We start from the raw sequence: 18,711 nt of genomic DNA on the forward strand, positions 1-18,711 counted from the left end.
GCCACTTTTAGTCACTGACAGGATATATGAGAATAATTTTTTCTGTATGAATTCTTTTATTGAATAAAAAGTGTGTTGCTATTATTAAATAAAATAGAAAGGAACATTTTTAATTAAAACTGTACATCTTTTATAACAATTTTGTATCTGATTAATAAAATTAACATAAAATTTAAAAAAAATACCTACTAAAATAGACTTGACCAGAACTATAAAGATAAAAAGAAATAAAGATAAATAATAAAATTCAGAACTACAAAAAAATTATTTGCTTTCAGTTTTCCAGTACCCAAGTTTTCTCAAGAATTTTAATAATTTTATACAATATTAAATAATCCCTTAAAGTTTCTGAATGCATTACTGAAAAATATTTTGTTTTTATCTTTGGTAATATTGCATTCTGCACAGGTATATAGAATATGACACAATTAATTTGAAGCGTATAAAACATGAAAAAACACTGACTGTGCTTAAGTAGAAATAGTAACATGATAGATCAGGACTGGCGTTGTTATCTTCACAAGAAGCACTTATATACTTCTAACTATCCAATGAAAGCTAAGAAAAGAAGTTTTTATCTATAGAAAATTTTAATTAAAAAAAAAAAAAACAATAATTTTATATTCTGCACATTAATTCACATGTGATAAAAATTAAAATCTTGAAAATCTTGAAAAAAGGAATATGTATTTTACATGGAAATTGATCCAAATAATTATAGAGGTTTGTATCACTACATATAATTACTGAGTGTTCACTTTGAAATGTTATAATTACAATAAAATGCCATTGTAGTCCTTATAATTGAACCCTTTTCCAAAACTAACATCAGTTTTTTACTGCACCAGTCATTATTTCAGAAGTTTGAAATAAAATAATTTTTAATTCTTCCACTAAATTATATTAAGTAGTAGTATTAGAAACACATACTGGTAACAGCATTAAAAAAATTACACCTTTGGCTAAGTGTTTGGGAAATTGTGCAAGTCACTTCTGTAAAGGTTTTGGTTATCCCTGTTGGGCCAGGGATAGTTTTACATACTACATTACCATAGGGGATTAACATCAGACATAATATACAAATTCAATAGTTTATAACCAGATCTATATCTAATGACTTTGTAATAAAGAGGACTCATTTTGATGTATTATCAGGATTTCACAGTAAAAGACAGACAAACAGCATCTTGGACCAAGTCACAATCTCTGAAATGGCTAATGACCAGGAATAATTGTAATTACATTACTTGCTGTTTGTTTATAACTAATTTTCAAAGAAGGTTTATCAGATTTTGTTAGTTTAGCTAACCAGATGGTAGTAGTGGTCAATTATTGTCTCATACCTCTCATCTATTGCTCAGTACAATTATACTCATACGTGAATAGTAAAAAATAAGCATATTGTTGAGATGTATAATGGCAAAGCATGTTCTGTGAAAAATATATTTTACAAACTGTGAGATTTTTAGGTTCACATAATTGTTTAATTTGTAGCAGAGTTCTTTTATAGGAGGAAATTGGAAATATAAAGTTATTCAACTGAAAATATTTGCTGTGATTCAATATTGATAAGACATAAAAAATCTTAATTCCAAGTAATTTTTAGCAATCAGGCATTGCCAAGACGAACACAAAGTATTTATGAGCTTTAATACAATATTCAAGCCCTTAATTCATGAGACTGGACCACAATTTTATGCTCTTATGCAATTAAAAATGTATACTATATAAGTGCGACAACTGCTAAAGACAGCACACAGGACAATTGCCTAACATTAATAGCATAAATTGTAATCAGTCATATAAGTTTTCTAAATTTAAGTGTATTTTACTTTTATTGGATATTTAAAAAAAAAATATCACACCAGTCATATTATAAATATCCACCCTATTTTAAAAAAAAACATTCACTGAAATACACATTCATATCTCGCTTATCATTGAGTTTGTAAGATCAGCAAGAAAACAGATGCTTGTCATTAACAACCATTTTTATTTTCAGTTGTAATGTGAACTTCAGATATTATTTACTGGCTGTATATTATTTTGTTGAGGTTTTCTGTGTTTTAAATGTTTTCTAACAAGGGCTTTTATGAATGATTTTTTTTTTTTAGTTAATTTGAAATTATTATTTGAAGTTACCTTTACTATCAAATATAGTTTTTCAATATTACAGCCAATAAAATTCTATTACAGAAAATAGTCAACTTGCTTTCATATAAAATTCAAGCCTTAATGGCAGCTATGCACATTGTGCTACTACCCTTTATCAGTGAATAAGGCTATTAATATATGTATGACTATATGTATGACATCATTAAGTTGTCAGCATGATTTGAGTTTAACAATATGTATGACAATAAAAACGTCATAGCTGTTCAATATAGCTATTAAATTTGTCATCACTGTTTAAAAAACTGCTCACTAATGCGTTTGTTTTTCAAAATGAATAAGCAGTTCAGCAGCATATTATAAAAGAATTCTTCAATTTATCAATACATTCAACCAACTGGTTAAATAAAATATTCCTGTTTTGGTATACATGATTTAAATATGAGAAGCTTTGTCTTTGTTTTTAGTTACTGGATAGTTACATCAGTTTAACAATTTATTTTGCTATTTAATGGTGACATTCTCTTTCATAAATTAAATTAATTAAAACATTAGAACTGAGCTTTATACATTGAAATTTCTGTTAAGTGATTTGTAGATAAAGTATATATATATAATAGTGATAAATGACCATTCTAATTGAGGTTAGATATGACATTTTTTCTTTTGTAAAGCTACAAATTTTTACTTAATATAATTTATATTATTTAATTGCAACATTCATTATAATTCTATGTTCACTTAAATGGTGACATTAACAAGTAAGCCACATACCGATATAAATATTAACAAAACATTAAATTACAGTGACTTTTCACCAGAATTTTGTTATGTTCACTCAAATGGTTAGACAGGTATAGTGACAAATAGTGATGATAAGAACACATTCACTATGAAACTGGTCATGAAGGATAGATATTTCTGAATTTGAGAAGAGAAGCAGGTGATGAAAATGGAGGACAAATAGATTTAAATGTGAGAGCTCTTTCTATTTGTAGGGAAATAATACAAACAATGGTTTGGGATAATGCTTTAAACTACAATCGCCAAAGGAAACTGTTATCAGTTAGTCAGGCACAAATATGCCCAGAAATTATGCTGCAGTTAAAAATTTTCTAAATCAAAACCTAACACAGAAAACAAAAGTACTGGCAAAATCAAGGTATAGTTTTCCATCGAAGGTGTAAGTCATGGTACTGGATTGCCTACAATGAAGAAATGTACATAATTATAACTTATGTTGGTAAGCACTGAATTTACAATAAAAAATTTTATTTATAAGAAAGTACTTTCCACCCTAACATACATGAAATTTAGTAGTTCTGTTGTAATGAATTAAATCTATAGCAAATAAATATTTTTATTCGATACCAAAAATAATAAATTATACTTATGTCAAGCACAAGAGGTTTTGGCTTATACCACAAAATTACCAGCATATTACTATTGAATAATCAATACGTGGAAAAGAACTTCCAAAATTATTTTTATAACATTTTTAATAAAAATATTTTTTGACTTCACTCTTCAGAATTGGTTTGGTAAAAAAAAAGTTATTTACAAATTAAATACACTTAAACTCATACATTTTTCATAAATTCTATTATCCAGTTTTACAGGTAGAGAAATTACAAATAATTCTCAAGAATTTCAAAACAATAATTACAATCATAAACTTGTAACTTGTCATATTTGAACGTTGAAAGGAACTAAATAAAATTTAAATGAGATTGCAATGACAGAAAGATGTGTTCCATGAAAATCCTTGAAAAAAAATCTTATGTGGATACATGACTTCCTTGTACGCCTATTAAATTACATATACACATTTTTTTTACAGTTATTATTACAGTTTTTTTTACTGTAATTATTAATAAATCAATATTCTTAAATTTAAAAAAATGTTAAAAGTTAAAAACATTTGTTTACATTTTGAGGTTAATAATTAATTATTAAAAGATCTGATGTAGACAACACATGACTTTCTTGTATGCCTATTAAATTACATTTACACATCCTTTTAAAATGAAAAGTATATAAAATTTAATTTCATTAAAAACTTTTGATATTTTTTTTTTCTTTTATTATTATTATTATTGAATTACTGCTAGACTTGAGTAACACAAATGAAAGCTTGATAAAACATTAAAATACTAAAAATTATGGAACTTCACAAATTTAACCTTTCCCCTTTCCCGTTTTCCCTATTTTTCTTTTTCCCTTTTCCATTTTTCACAAAAATATTTCTTTTCACCAAACTAATATTATTCTGAATAAGAGCCAAATCAAGCACCATCTAGCAGGTCCATTTTTTGCAGAGGTATTTCTTTCCATGTAACACATATTCTGAATATGAGGCCAATTGGACTATAAATGCATTTTTAAGATATCTTGACCTCAGTGCCACTTAGCGGGTCTAAACTAATTCAGAACCCTTCACGGGCGTGAGCACAACTAACCAAAGTTTCATCGCAATAAGATGAATGGTACAGGAATGCATAAGGGACAAACAAAAAAAAAAATTAATTTTATATATATATATATACTTGCAGACCTGACTATGCTTCGCTATTGCTAGATTTGAGTATACTGTGTTATTGTGTATATATAGATTAAATGAACAATTGAAAGTTTCAAAACATTAAAAAACTGAACATTGCACAGAATTCACAAAATTTAATCTTTCACTTTATCCCTTTTCTCCATTTCCCCTTTCCTTATTTCCTTTCTCCATTTTTTCCAATTTTCTCCTTTCCCCTATTTCGCTTTTTTCTTTATTCCCTTTTCCTTTTTCTTTTTATCCCTTTCTCCCTTTTTCTCCACACATAAATTGGTCCAGTAGTTTTTTAGTCTACAGCGGACACAGATATGAACATCTATATATTTTTGTTCAATAAATATCTTGATACCAGCACCACTTAGCGGGTATAGTTATTCAAAATTTTTTTTTTCACATAACTAATATATATTCTGAATATGAGCCAAATTGGTCCAAAAATACAATTTTTTAAAGTCTCAACCACAGCACCATCTAGAGGCTCAATTTTTCAAATAAAATATTTCTTTTCACGTTAACTAATATAAATTCTTAATATGAGCCAAACTGAACCATAAATACAATTATTCAAAATATCTTGACCCCCAGCACTACCTAAACAAGTCCAAACTAATTAAGAAACTTTCACAGGCGAGTTCATAACAACTCACCAAAGTTTCATCACAATCAGATGAATGGTATAGGAACACATATAGGACAAACGAACATTCATCTTTATATGCAGGTGTTTCTAAAATGGTGAGCTGGCTATATTTTTTCTAATTTACTGTTTCCTTCATTCCTCCCCTGATACATAAATTGATATATAAATTTTTACATAAAAATAACAATATTGCGAACATCAAGTTTAGATAGAGGAATCGCATTAATTTAATTGGTAAGCGTCTTGGTAATAAAGTTTTAAAATTAACAAAAAATTAGGACTTAAATACATTTGAAAATTACAAAATGGTGGCCATGTTTATTTTTCTATCTGTTATATCTATATAAATATTAGTTTCATCAAGAGGTAAGTTATTTGTTAAGATATTAAGCCTTTTAGTTTGAATAAAATGACATTTTATTTTTTATAATTGGTTAACAAATAGCTGATTTATGGCAGAAAATTGATGTAATTTTGTGTCAGTTTTCAAGTCCACTTTACATTCAACTCAATTAAATATTGTTTTTATTTATTGTTAATTGTAATATTATACGCCAGATCTGCTAGTACATGTATATACTAGCAGACCCGGCAATGCTTCGCTATTGCTAGATTTGAGTATGCTGTGCATATATAGACTAAATAAACACAATTGAAATTTGATAAAATATTAACAGCTGAACATTATGCAACTTCACAAAATTTAACCTTTCACTTTATCCCTTTTCACACTTTCCCAACGCCCCCTTTCCTCTTTCCAGCCATTCATACTTTCCCTTTTTATTTCTCTCTTTTTCCTTTACCACATTTTTATATTTTCCCCGCACACAAATCGGTCCAGTATTTTTTTAAATCTATAGCGGACACACATATAAACTTTGCCTTTTATTATATATATAAGAAGAAAGTCTGTTTGTATATTTGTTTGTTTGTTTTGTAAATATCTTGACACCGGTGCCACCTAGTTGGTATAGTTTTTGTAAAAGATTTTTCTTTTCACCTAACTATTATATATTCTGAATATGAGTCAAATTGGACCATAAATACAATTTTTCAAAATATCTCGACCACAGTGCCACATAGCTAGTCCAAGCCAATTCAGAAACCTTTGCGGGTGTGCACACAACTCACCAAAATTTCATTGCAATCGAATGAATGTATAGGAACGCATATGGGACAAACATTCATTTTTATATATATACATCAAAGATAAGATTATTCATCAAAATATTTTTTTACAGAGGTTAATAATTATTAATATATCAATTTATTTAAATTTAAAAATAAAAGTTAAAAAAAAGGAGATGAAGTCAGATTTGAACCGATGTGCCTTCCCCTAAGATCCAAATATTTCATTAATTAAAATCTTATTTGGCTCTAACTAATGAAAACCAATGAAAATATGTACCACTTATGATATATCGTTGAAAAGCTCTCAATGAGGGCTTGTTACTGCAGTTAAGAAGGTTTTTTTTTGGACACTTTTGATTCAGTCAATTGCAATCAAAAGGGGAGGTGCACAACTAGATGTTACAACAGTCCTAAATCCAAAATTACAACATTCTACGGCAAATCGTTTTTGAGTTATGCAAGATACATATGTACATAGAGACATCACGATGAAACTAGTCAAAATGAATTTAGGGATGGTTAGCATGGATATTTTCATTGAAATGTGTAAATCAAAATTTTTCGCCATCACAATATTTCCTTTACTTTGTACAAGGAAAGAAAAAGCTCTACTTTTTCATTTCTGAAATATACAGGTGATTTAGTAGGAAAGGAACTTGGGAACTAATTCTAGAGCTTGAAATAAGGAAAAAAGTTTATACAAATACAAGGTGTGGCTATTAAATAACGACACTAATGCTGCTACAGGAGTGCACATGTGCCAAATTCATACGACCGACAGCTGTGTAGTAAAGCCTTCTCTTTCGATTGTTGCTACTCCAGTTTCTGAAGATATATTAGTCTGACCGTGTCCTTCGATTGATAACATCTGTTTATTTGTTTGCCAAAAAAATTATAAGTGTTTTATTAGAACAAAGAATTGTCATGAAATTTCATATGTAATTTGGAAAAACCGCAACTGAAATTCTTTTATTAAACAAAGTATATGGCAATGAATGTTTATCATGTACGCAGATTTTTGATTTAAGTGTTTCCAATATGGCCAAGAAGATATTGAAGATAATGTTTGCCTGGGTCGTCCTTCCATGTCAAAAACGGATAAAATATTGAAAAAAAAAAAATTGGTAATCTGATCCAATCTGACAGTTAGTTAACTATTCATCCAACTGCTGAAACTGTAGGAATTGACAAAGAATGTGTAAGGCAAATTTTACATAACAATTTTAACATGCAAAAAGTGTGTGTGAAAATGGTGCCTACAATTCACACAACCAAACAAAAAGTAACTCATCAAAATGCTTGTTCTGACACTTTGAATGCCATTGAAAATAACCCAAACTTCTTGAAAAGAGTGACAACATGTGATGATCTTGGTTCTTCACTTATGATCCAGAAACTTCACAGAAACTTTATGATGCATTGGAAGGTCCCAACTTCAGAGAGAGTTAAAAAAGTCAGATGAGCAAATCGAAATTCAAAGCAATTGATGGTTTTTTTTTTATATTCATGGGATTGTGATCTTCATTGGATTCCTGAAGGTTAAACTATTCAACATTAATACCTTGAGGTTCTTGTTCAACTCCATGAAAAAACCGACCCGAATTGTGGAAGAACAAATCATGGGTTCATCATCAGGACAATGCACTGGCTCACACTGCATTGTCTGTCGAGACATTTCTAGCCAAGTATAATATCCCAGTGTTATACCATCCACCTTATTCGCCTGACCTAGCACCATGTGACTTTTATCTTTTTCCCTAGGTCAAACGCACAATAAAAGGAAGATGATTTCAGACTACTGAAGCTGTGAAAGAAAAAGCAACACGAGTCATGGAAAGAGCTCACAAAAAAAGACTTCGAGCACTGTTTCGAACAATGGAAAATTTCCATGGAGTATTTTGCAGGGATAGAGGAGGGGTGTATATATTGAAGGGGTTGGAATAATAACTATATGTGAATAAACTTAAAATAAAATATTTTACAGCATTAGTCTCGTTATTTAGTAGCCACACCATCCTGACCACGAAGGGGAAGACACCCTCTGTCACCCCCTCCATTCCAAGCCCTTACGGGCTTTACCAGAGGTCATCTTCGAAACCTCGGCTTTTGACATATTCCAGTCCACCTCAGCCAGAATACCACGAGTGACATTCCCACCAGTGTACTACTAATTAATGAACTCAAAACAGAACACATCTCACAAAGTCTTAAGCAAGACTGAAAATACCTAACAAACAAAGGAATTGAACTACCTATCTGTTGAAGGTAAAAGCCACACCTTATATATAACCAAAAATGTTTTGTTAACAAGTTACAGCTAGTGAAAAATTTCACTTGGCTTTCAATTTCCCTGGTGAAAATGAGGCCATACTGAAATTTTTAAGGTGTTACATAAGGGATAAACTTGACAGTCTCGTATGTCTGATCTGAACATTTAATAAAACAAATCCCATTTAATAAAACAAACTTTATCTCTTGTAGTTTTTATGATATCCAGCAAAAAAACAGAAAAGTATGGTGATGAAAAACAATTTTTTTTAAGTACAGTATCTTTTATAAATGTATAAATTTTATTATTAAAACTTGTACATAATTTAATTCTGAGATAACTGATGTAATAAAATCTGAAGTATGAAAAACAAACAACATCATTTTTTATTATTAAAACCAAAACAGAACAAAACACAAAATGTTATGAATTTGTAAAAATTATAACAGCTGTTTTTAGTACAATAAATTTAGATCTTTGAAAAATTAGATGTTTGATAACACTAAACTGTCAGATTTGAAATTAATTTCAATACTACTCATTGTTGTTTTAAAACTGTGCTCTTGTGTTAATAATAAACATTAGGCAATATATATGTTTTTGACAAAATTTTGATTGTTTCATTATTTTTGAGAATCAAATTATGCAGTATTTTTGTGTTTGTTGAATTATAAACTGGACCTACATTTTTATAATTGAATCTGAATTTTAAGAGAGTAAAAATTTGTTTTAAAAAATGTCTCTTCATTCATGCAGAATAAACAGATATGATTTTTGTGTACAGCTTTTGCGATGGAAAGGCTCCAGCTGCAGTGGAAGAATAACACTTTAGGTATCCTGCATAATTCAGAACCATAAAGTATTTTTAATAATCTTCATGAGAATAGTAATTTCCCAGAGCTCATGTTATATCTGAACGTCAGACGGTACATGGTGAACAAAGGGAAAAGATTCTTTGCTAAGTACAGATTAATCCTACAATGAGCATGCAAAGAATCTGTACATAACTCAAAATCCACAAAGTACAGTATAATGGACATTACTTGCTCATAGACAGCGTCCTTATCATGTTCAGACAACTCCAGTTTGGTGACTGTGCCAGACAACTGGAATTTTGTCACCACCACTTATCATTCATACTACTTTCAGACCAAGCTACTTTTATCCATAAATTCACATCAGAGGTCTAAAGAAAACCTACATGCTGTAGTTGAATCAAATATCCAGCAATGATTTTCAGTGAATGTTTGGCGTTTCATGATCGCCAGCCAATTAATAAGCCCTTTCATATTAGAATGTGTTATGGGGAAAAATTAATTCTTACAGTAATTGGAAATTTCTCATTGGAGGAAATGAACTGAAATATACTATCAACCTTATGGAGCACGAACACATTTCACTAATGAAGTAAAGGCAATTCTTAGATGAAAATTTTACTGGTAAATGTATTGGATAAAGAGTAAATCTAGATCACCGGACCTTATTCTTTCAGAGGGAATAAATTATGGGGATGGATGAAATGCAAAGACAAGGTTTGATAAAAAAAAAAATACATGGATTTTACTTTTTCTCAAAAAAAAAAAGTATTATCATTCATCAATAGTTTATTGATCTTTATTTATTCATCAATATTAATTCTGTCAACTTCAAAGAACTCTTTTCAGAAATAATACATTTGTGCCAGCGCTTTTTCCAATCTGACACACCACAGAATACAATTTATGATATGGCATTTAGCTCCTTCAGCAAGTCCAATTTTTCTCTTCAATGTTGGCAAAACATCATCTTTAATGGTTCTTTCTACCTTGGGGAATAGGAAGAATTCACAGGGCACAATGTCCAGCAAATATGAAGGCTGATGAACCAAAACTGTGTTGTTTTTGACCAAAAATTCATGAACAAGCAGTGAAGTGTGAGCAGGTGCATTATCGTGGTGCAATTGCCATGAATTGTTCACTGCAAATCTGGAGTTTTCTTCAGATTGCTTCATGCAAATGGCAAAGAACTTACAGGAAGTAATTCTTACTGACTCTCAGATAATGATTCAGTGATTGTCCATAATCATTTTCTTCACTTTTTCAATGTTGTTATCAGTTGTGCAGGGACATCCAAGGCACTCACCATCTTTCTTTAATGTCTTTATGGCCATCTTTGAAACATTTGTACCACTTGTAAATGGTTATTCTATTAATAGAAGAATTGCCAAAAGCAACATTCAACATTTCCAATGCAATGCTGCACTTTACTTTATTCTCAAAATTTAATGTAAAATCTTTGTTTCATTTTTTCCACAAGTTAAAAATTGACAACCATACCAAAACATATGTAACCTTTTTGACAGCCAATAATAAATTATGCATCCAATGTACCAATGTTATTGTACCAACTTACCAAAACCCATACAACAGGGACAAGTAAACAACACAAAAAAAAAAAAATATTGTGACAATTGTATTTATATAGCCTGAAACATTTCAAACCTTGTATAAGCAAAAAGTATCTATATATGATGAACTGACTGCTCGCATTCTCAACGCTGCTGCCTTCAAGGAACACAAAGATATCATTAATAAGTTGGAGACAGAAAATGTAAGGAAACGAGTTAGTTGAAAAAGTATATCATGTCAATGGTGGAATTTTCAAACAGTTATGGTAAATCAATACAGTATAAAATACAAAATATATTTTTTTTAAAGTAAATTTTACTTTAAAAATTTACTTTCTATTACAATTTTTAACATATCTAAATTTACTGAACTAAAAACAGCTGTTTTTAATTTTTCTAATTTATAATATTTTTCTGAAGTTTTGTTTTTATAATACAGTTGATTTTTTAAAAATTTTTCTGTTGATAATTAAATTTTTCTGAAAATGTAATTTTCTGAATTTTGTTTTCTATCACATTTTGATTGCAAAATTTACACATTTATTAGTCATTTAACAGTTATTGTTCTTCAAACCTAAAAAAAAACTTGTTTTTTTATCACCAAATTTCTCTGTTATATGTTGGTTATCATGAAAACTACAAGAAACCCTCAAGTTAACAGACTTAAAAAATGCCTAGAAATTTCATTATGATCTCATTTCACCAGAGGGGGAGGGGGAATTGAAATCCAGGTGAAATTTTTCACTAGCTACATCTTAATAATAAAGCACTTTCAGACATGTTTGTATGAATTTTTTTCTTTATTTCAAGCTCTAGAATTAGTTCCAAAATTATTTCCTTTTCCTTCTAATCATTCTATATAGTAGGAATAAAGTGAGCATAAGAAAAAGGAAGACAAATACTATAACGGATGTGAAACATAAATTAAAATTAAGTTTTTTTACTTACACTAAAAGATGTTCAATTTTTAATAGAATCTTCTTCATTGGCAAGCTCTGCTATTGTTGCAATGAAATTTCTATAAAACAAGGATTGTTGGTAGTTTTTAAGTTAAAAAAGATGTGCAGATTTAGGATGTTATCAAAGAGTATACTACACTCACATACTAGATAAAATACCTCCTCAATATACTTCAAAACTCGGCAATGGCATCTTTTTAAAATGAACTTCGGCCCAAACATCCAAATACCAGAAATAACCACAATTGTTAAAGTAAACTTAAACATAAAAGTACAAGCATTTCAGAATTAAACATTACAATAAAACAAAATTACTTATTTCTAAAATAAATATACGAGGATATATAGAAATAATGCCTATCTGTACATTGTTACTGCACATATCTATTCTTATTTGGTTAGTCTTAGTCATACGTCTTACTTAGTCTGTGCGAGTTCTTTATACTTGTATTGTTTCTGTCCACGTTTACAATGAATAAAAAAGATAAGAGAATGCTGCCACACATGAAGTGAAATCTACAATTTGATTCCTTAATCCAAGAAATATACAACCATCAAATCAAGAAACATTTAGTGACGTTAATGATAAACCATCAGTACAGCAATGATGTCAAAAATTTAATGCATTGTCTATAATGAACTCATCAAGCTGATCAGTATTTCACATTTTTTGAAATTGGTAAAAATTGTTCATTTGTTTATCATACAATTATCCGCAAAATTCTCTGTATTCATTTAATTACAGAAGAATCTGGGCAAGGTGGGTTCCTCGCATGCTTAATGATGACAAAAATCCCAAAAGGGTGCTATATGTTCTCATTTTTTAATGAAGAGTGGAATTCCTAACATGTATCAGGGAAGGGAAGAAACATGGGTTTCATATACTGAACTGAAGTAAACTTCAGTCTACAGAATGGAATCATCCTCATTCAACAAATAAACAAAAAAAAATTAAGTAGGAAATCTTTACTTCAAAGGTTATGGCCAGTGTCTTCATGGAATGAGATCTTGTTTATGTGTGTAGAGCCACAATAGTTGCTGATAGGCCTGTAAAATATTGAACAAATTGTAGCAGGATATTCAAAATCACAGGAGGGGCCTGCTGCGTAGCAGAATTTTGTTCCTCCACTACAATGAATGATTTTATGCTGTTGACAAAACAAAATTGCTAGTAAAATTCAAATGGGATATTTTTCATCATCCAGCAAAGAGCTCCGACCTGGCTCCTAGTGACTGTCATCTATTTACCAAAATTAATTTTTTTTTGAGAAGAAAGTTTTAAGAATGGTGGAGACTAGATTGACTATTTATGTCAATCAAGAAAGTGTTTTAAGAGTGCTGAAGATCTGATCGGTTATTTATCACAATCGACTGACAGTAAAACAATATGAAACAAAAACTAGTTGGGCAGAGTATTATGTACTTCAATATACATGTACAAAAGAGGTTTAGAATTAGCTTATACTAAAAATTAAATAATCTGTTCATCATTCGAAGATCATTTTTTTATTATAACCTTAAAAATATTAAGGTTTTTCCAGACAACCTTGTAAAATTATCTGTCAGCCTATCTATGCCCTCCCCAATTTTTTTTCCAACTAGCAGCAGAACTGTTTCTATCTGAAGACCAGAAATTTATACTCACAAATAATAAACATATCCACGAAATACAATGACACTAATATATTGATATATCAACACATTACAATAAAGTAACATATTACATAATGATTAGACACATAATAAAACCTTACCTCCATTAAATTGTAAAACATACTCATAACTACTCAACATACTCATCTCTCAAGATCACATAACAGAATTCAACAATATAAAAGACTACCATATATAGATTGCTCTTAAATAAAATAATAAATCAAGTAAATAATAATAATCAGTAGAGTTTGTGAGAAAAATAATCATTTATGTAATCTTTACTGCACATTGTCATAATGCAATATTAACAAAGCAAGCTGCAACTAATAGTGATGACATCCCATTTTTTATTATAAAAAGTGTTGAGAAGTAATCACATCTGTTTTAGGATAGATTTTTAATGTTAGTCCTGTTTCTTGTATCTTTTTCCTAAATTGTTTGAAAAAGGGACTAATTACATATACTACAAAATTGTAGTCCTCTTCATGGTAATGAAAAATTAACGGTAACATATGATTACAAGTTTATGTATGAGTGAGTAGAATTCTATTAGTACTGAGAAATAAAAGAACAAATTCAATCTAGTGGTATAAGCCAAATAAAAATGATAGAAGTAACAAATACAATAAAATCCTCCACAATGTTGCTCTATGGACTAGGAAAATATTAAATAGAGCTTTACTGTTTACAGTTAGTTAGTTTCTACTGAAATATTTTGTTTTATTTATTTATACTTAACAATTTGATAAAGTGGAAATAAAAATAATTTAATTTTCAAACAATACACTTAACATGAAAAACAAAAATTGCTATGGTTCTGTTTCTGACTCAACTATAAAAGAGCATTACTAGTTACAATACCAATGACACGAATGTAAAAATTCACTTCACACAAAGGGTAAAGAATTGCAAGAAATCTTATTTTATTCTCCGATGTTTTGATTTAGGACATTTAATTTCATTATTTAAATATGTCTTCAAAACTCTAAAAGAACTAAAAAGTATCATTTTATGACTACTTCTTAATCTTTATACCCATGTGATATGCAAAAAAAAAATTACCCTCTATTGGCTGCCAATAATTAATGTTTTTTCATTGTCCTTACCATATTTAGCAGTTTTTGGATCAGTTGTTTCCAATTATTGACCACATTTTAAGTAATAGATATGTCAGCAATGGAATAAAATAAGATATCCAGTGATTTTTTACCATTATGATGAAACAAATTATTATACTCAACTTATCAGGAAGATATAGTGCAAATGACTCAGTCTTGCTTTCAAGACTCTGATGGGAGTGAATGAGACAGGAGAGGGAAGTAAGATGAATTATGGCCATCTATACTTGAAATGACTGTATCTTGTTCAACTTCTGTAATATGCTAATGTTCCATTTTTAAATCCTAACACAGTACACCATTGTCTGTCAAGCTCTAAAATACGTAAGTAGTGAAATTAATAAACACTGAATCAATTTACATCTTATTTTTACAGCTACGTATTTAACTTTACAAATTTACACCAATAAAACTTTTACATCAATACATCATTATTTCTTGAAATTCATTCTGAGGAAAAATGTTGACATCAGATTGGTTAATTACATTGTTATAGGGGGGTTTATCATCATACTGAGTATCATTGCACTAACAAGAAGAGTACATAACAGATCTGATTGAAATTTGTCCAGAACTGAAAAGAAAAATAATTTTGGAGTGAGTTTGTATAACAATGAGATACATTATGGTAGGATTTTATCATATTTAATGCTACATAAAATATCTTATCATAAAATCTTAATTATCAACATCATTTAGTTTATAAACAACACAAACCGACTAAAAGTTATACCTGTAACATGATGTGGTGGAAGAGGTGGCATCTGCTGTGAATCAATCTTTAATTGAACTTCTGGCACAGGATATTTTACAACAGAAAGTGAAGGTGAATGAAATTTCGGCGAGAGTGGGCAAACATCTCCTGAAGAAAAATTGTTTACAGAAGAGGGAAGAGAAGAAGGAATATATACACCAGGAGGTGGAGGCTGGGGTATATCTAAAGATGAATGAGTAACTTTTGGAGATGTTACCTGCTGTGAAGGAGACTGTGTTGGCGGTGGCGAAGGTATTTCATGGGGTGGCAAAGGTAATGGTTGAGGTATAGAATGAGGTATTAATGGCGAAGGAGGGGGTATGGCACTAGGTTGAATAGGAGAAGGAGAAGGTATAGAGTATGGCATGATTGGTGATGGAGATGGTATAGAGCCTGGGTTAATAGGAGCAGGAGGAGGTATAGATGAAGTAGTGATAAAAGGTGGTGCAGGACAGACAGAAGGTATCACACTATTCTGCTGTGAGAAGCAAGGTAATGGAGGTACAGAAGATGGTAATGGTGGTAAAGGAGGTACTGCTGATGGAATGACTTGCTGTTGGGGCAAATGAATTTGTTGAGGCTGTTTAGCCATTACATTATTTAGAAAAGCTGTCTGCACTAATAGAGAACTTGAGGGTAGTGGAGGCGACTTAGATTGTTCTCTGTGTGTGGATTTAAGACTTTTATCCCATCTTCTAGATCTGATCTTATCACACTTAACAGGTTCTTCATTACTCACATCAGTAGTATTAATTTCATTGATGTTTATGTCAGAACCTAAAACATTTAACTAATGTTACTTTACATGTACAAAATAAAATAATGTAATTATAAAATCTATTCATATAAAAAAAAATCCATTAGAAAATGCCTATAGGAAAACATGATTCCCCACTTATCATCTGAAACTACTCACAGATAAATTCATCTGCAGTATATACAAGAATAATGGGCAATCATTTAACATCAACATACTAATTACTTTTAATATTAGCTGGCCAATAAAGAACTTTATCCTGCAATAATTAACGTTTAGTACATTTAACTTGTACTGTTGCTTTTGTAATAATTATAGTTTTTAAATTTCTATCAATTTTGATAGGATAATGGATTGAAGAAATCTGTAAAAAGAAATACTAAAAAAATAAAAAAACATTAGAGAGAATACGTCAACTGCAAAAAAGGACAAGAAAAACTGAATTTTGCTCACAGAATTAAAAGTTGTAACATCCACAATAAACACAAAAAAATTCTTATGCCTTTTACCTTCTTCAGCAAATCTTATTTAATATAAAGAAAAAACAAAGCATGCATTTTTTATTAATCACATACATTTGGTTCAAAAAAATATATATTTTGCACTAATAGCACCCTTAATTATTCTAGAATCTATTTACTATGCGTCAATCAAAAATTCTGTATTTAATGGAGTCTATAGTGAAGTCTGTTATATTCAAATTTCATTTTGTCATAAAAGAAAGAAAACCCGTATTGTTTTAAGTCAATCACAATAATTTAATACCTTAAAAAAACAACAATTTACTCAAGTGACAAATAAGTTTAAAAAAAAATGTTACATTTAAGCATCAAATCAGATCGTAGCCAGACATGAAGGATTTTTTAATTTTTTTTCAAATTTTAAATTAAATATCAAAAGAGCCAAACAAAATCAAATAATGTCTCCAAATTTGCAAGTTTTGTTTACCTAATACTGTCAGCAATCTTTCAATTCATATAGTCCCTATTTACACAAATCCATTCATCATTATTTTTTAATTGATCTGTTGATTTCCAATTCTGAAAGTTAAATTGCAAAATTTTTTTTTTTTAAAGATAACCGTCTAGAAATTTTTTTCTAACTTGTAACATATTTATTCAATACAATCTATTTGGGCTACCTCTACACTTAATTTTTTTTAAAATTATTATAAATTTCAATCCACATAATTTTTGTAGAAAACTGTGCACAGTAAAACAAATTTAATTTTAATATAATTTTTTTCTATTATACTGTCATGAAACTATATTAAAACAAAATAATACAAATAAAAGAAAAAATATAATAATATGCAACATAATTTCTTTCTTTACAATAATGCTTAGCTGCACTATACAGCTATTACACAAAATTCATTTTAGTTCTGAGCCCTGAAAATTCACACCTTTTCTTATACTTAAAAAAAATCAGCAGACACTATTTTGATAAAAAGCATGGGTCTGATTTACACAAAACAATGTAATTTTTTTGAATGATGAAATTATAAAATATAATTTTAGCATTTTTTAACAGCCACTTACTCTCTGAGCAACCATTTGGATATGTCTACATATAAATAACTCTATTATATAAAGAAGAAACAATTTTTTATGTAAACAAAAATCTCAAGAATCGCTAGCAAACAGTAACTTCATTATGTAATCCAGAGTCTTAGGCTACATTAGATGAAAAATTATTTATTAAAACATGTAATAATAAATAATCCGTTATGGTGCTGCACCTCTCATTCAGGCCGCTAGGTGGTGAGGTCCTAAATTCTCATGCTCCTTTCTTATGGCGAGTCACTCCCATATCTTCCAACAGAGGTGTTATTGAAAATGAAGACAACATATCATGATTCATAATCAATGCCAAGAAAAAACTACTGAAGATAAATTGATGAAAATTTGTATACACACATTCTTCTTGAATGTGGAGATTTTGAAATTCTGAGTTTAAAGTGGTAAAATGGAGTAACAACAAGATTTACTATTTTTATAATTTCTCTGTAACAAATGAAGATACAGCTTGATTTTTTGGTGTGTGCAATTGTCATGCGAATATCTGAAAACCAATTTCTAGAATTTTAGAAATTCTGAGTTTTAAAGGGTTAAATAGATTTTTGAATTTTTTTTTAATTTCTCTGTAACAAATGAAGATATCAACCTGATTTTTGATGAGTGTAATCTTTATGTGAATAAACCAATTTCTAGATGTCTGAAATTCAACATTAGGGGGTGAAGAAAAGTAAAAAAAAACTGAACAATGATTGTAAATGTTCCCAATCCCGACTATACTAAATGAGAGATTTGGGCTTGCAAATACTCTTCAGATAAATATCTAAGTACCATTTTTGGGTTTTTCTAATT

The 18,711-nt window shown here is 29.5% G+C and overlaps 1 protein-coding gene across 3 annotated transcripts in view; it reads right to left on the reverse strand.

Annotated features, from left to right (window-relative positions):
• The window catches only part of LOC142327664 (uncharacterized), a 74,296-nt gene that overhangs the window by 33,548 nt on the left and 22,037 nt on the right, over positions 1-18,711 (reverse strand). For all 3 annotated transcript variants that reach the window (XM_075370903.1, XM_075370912.1, XM_075370895.1), the window contains exon 4: positions 15,565-16,362. In XM_075370903.1, the coding sequence (XP_075227018.1) occupies positions 15,565-16,362 (798 nt within the window). The remainder of the gene's footprint in view (positions 1-15,564; positions 16,363-18,711) is intronic.

The sequence above is a fragment of the Lycorma delicatula genome, chromosome 1, assembly GCF_047948215.1.
Source record: "Lycorma delicatula isolate Av1 chromosome 1, ASM4794821v1, whole genome shotgun sequence".
NCBI classification, from domain to species: domain Eukaryota; kingdom Metazoa; phylum Arthropoda; class Insecta; order Hemiptera; family Fulgoridae; genus Lycorma; species Lycorma delicatula.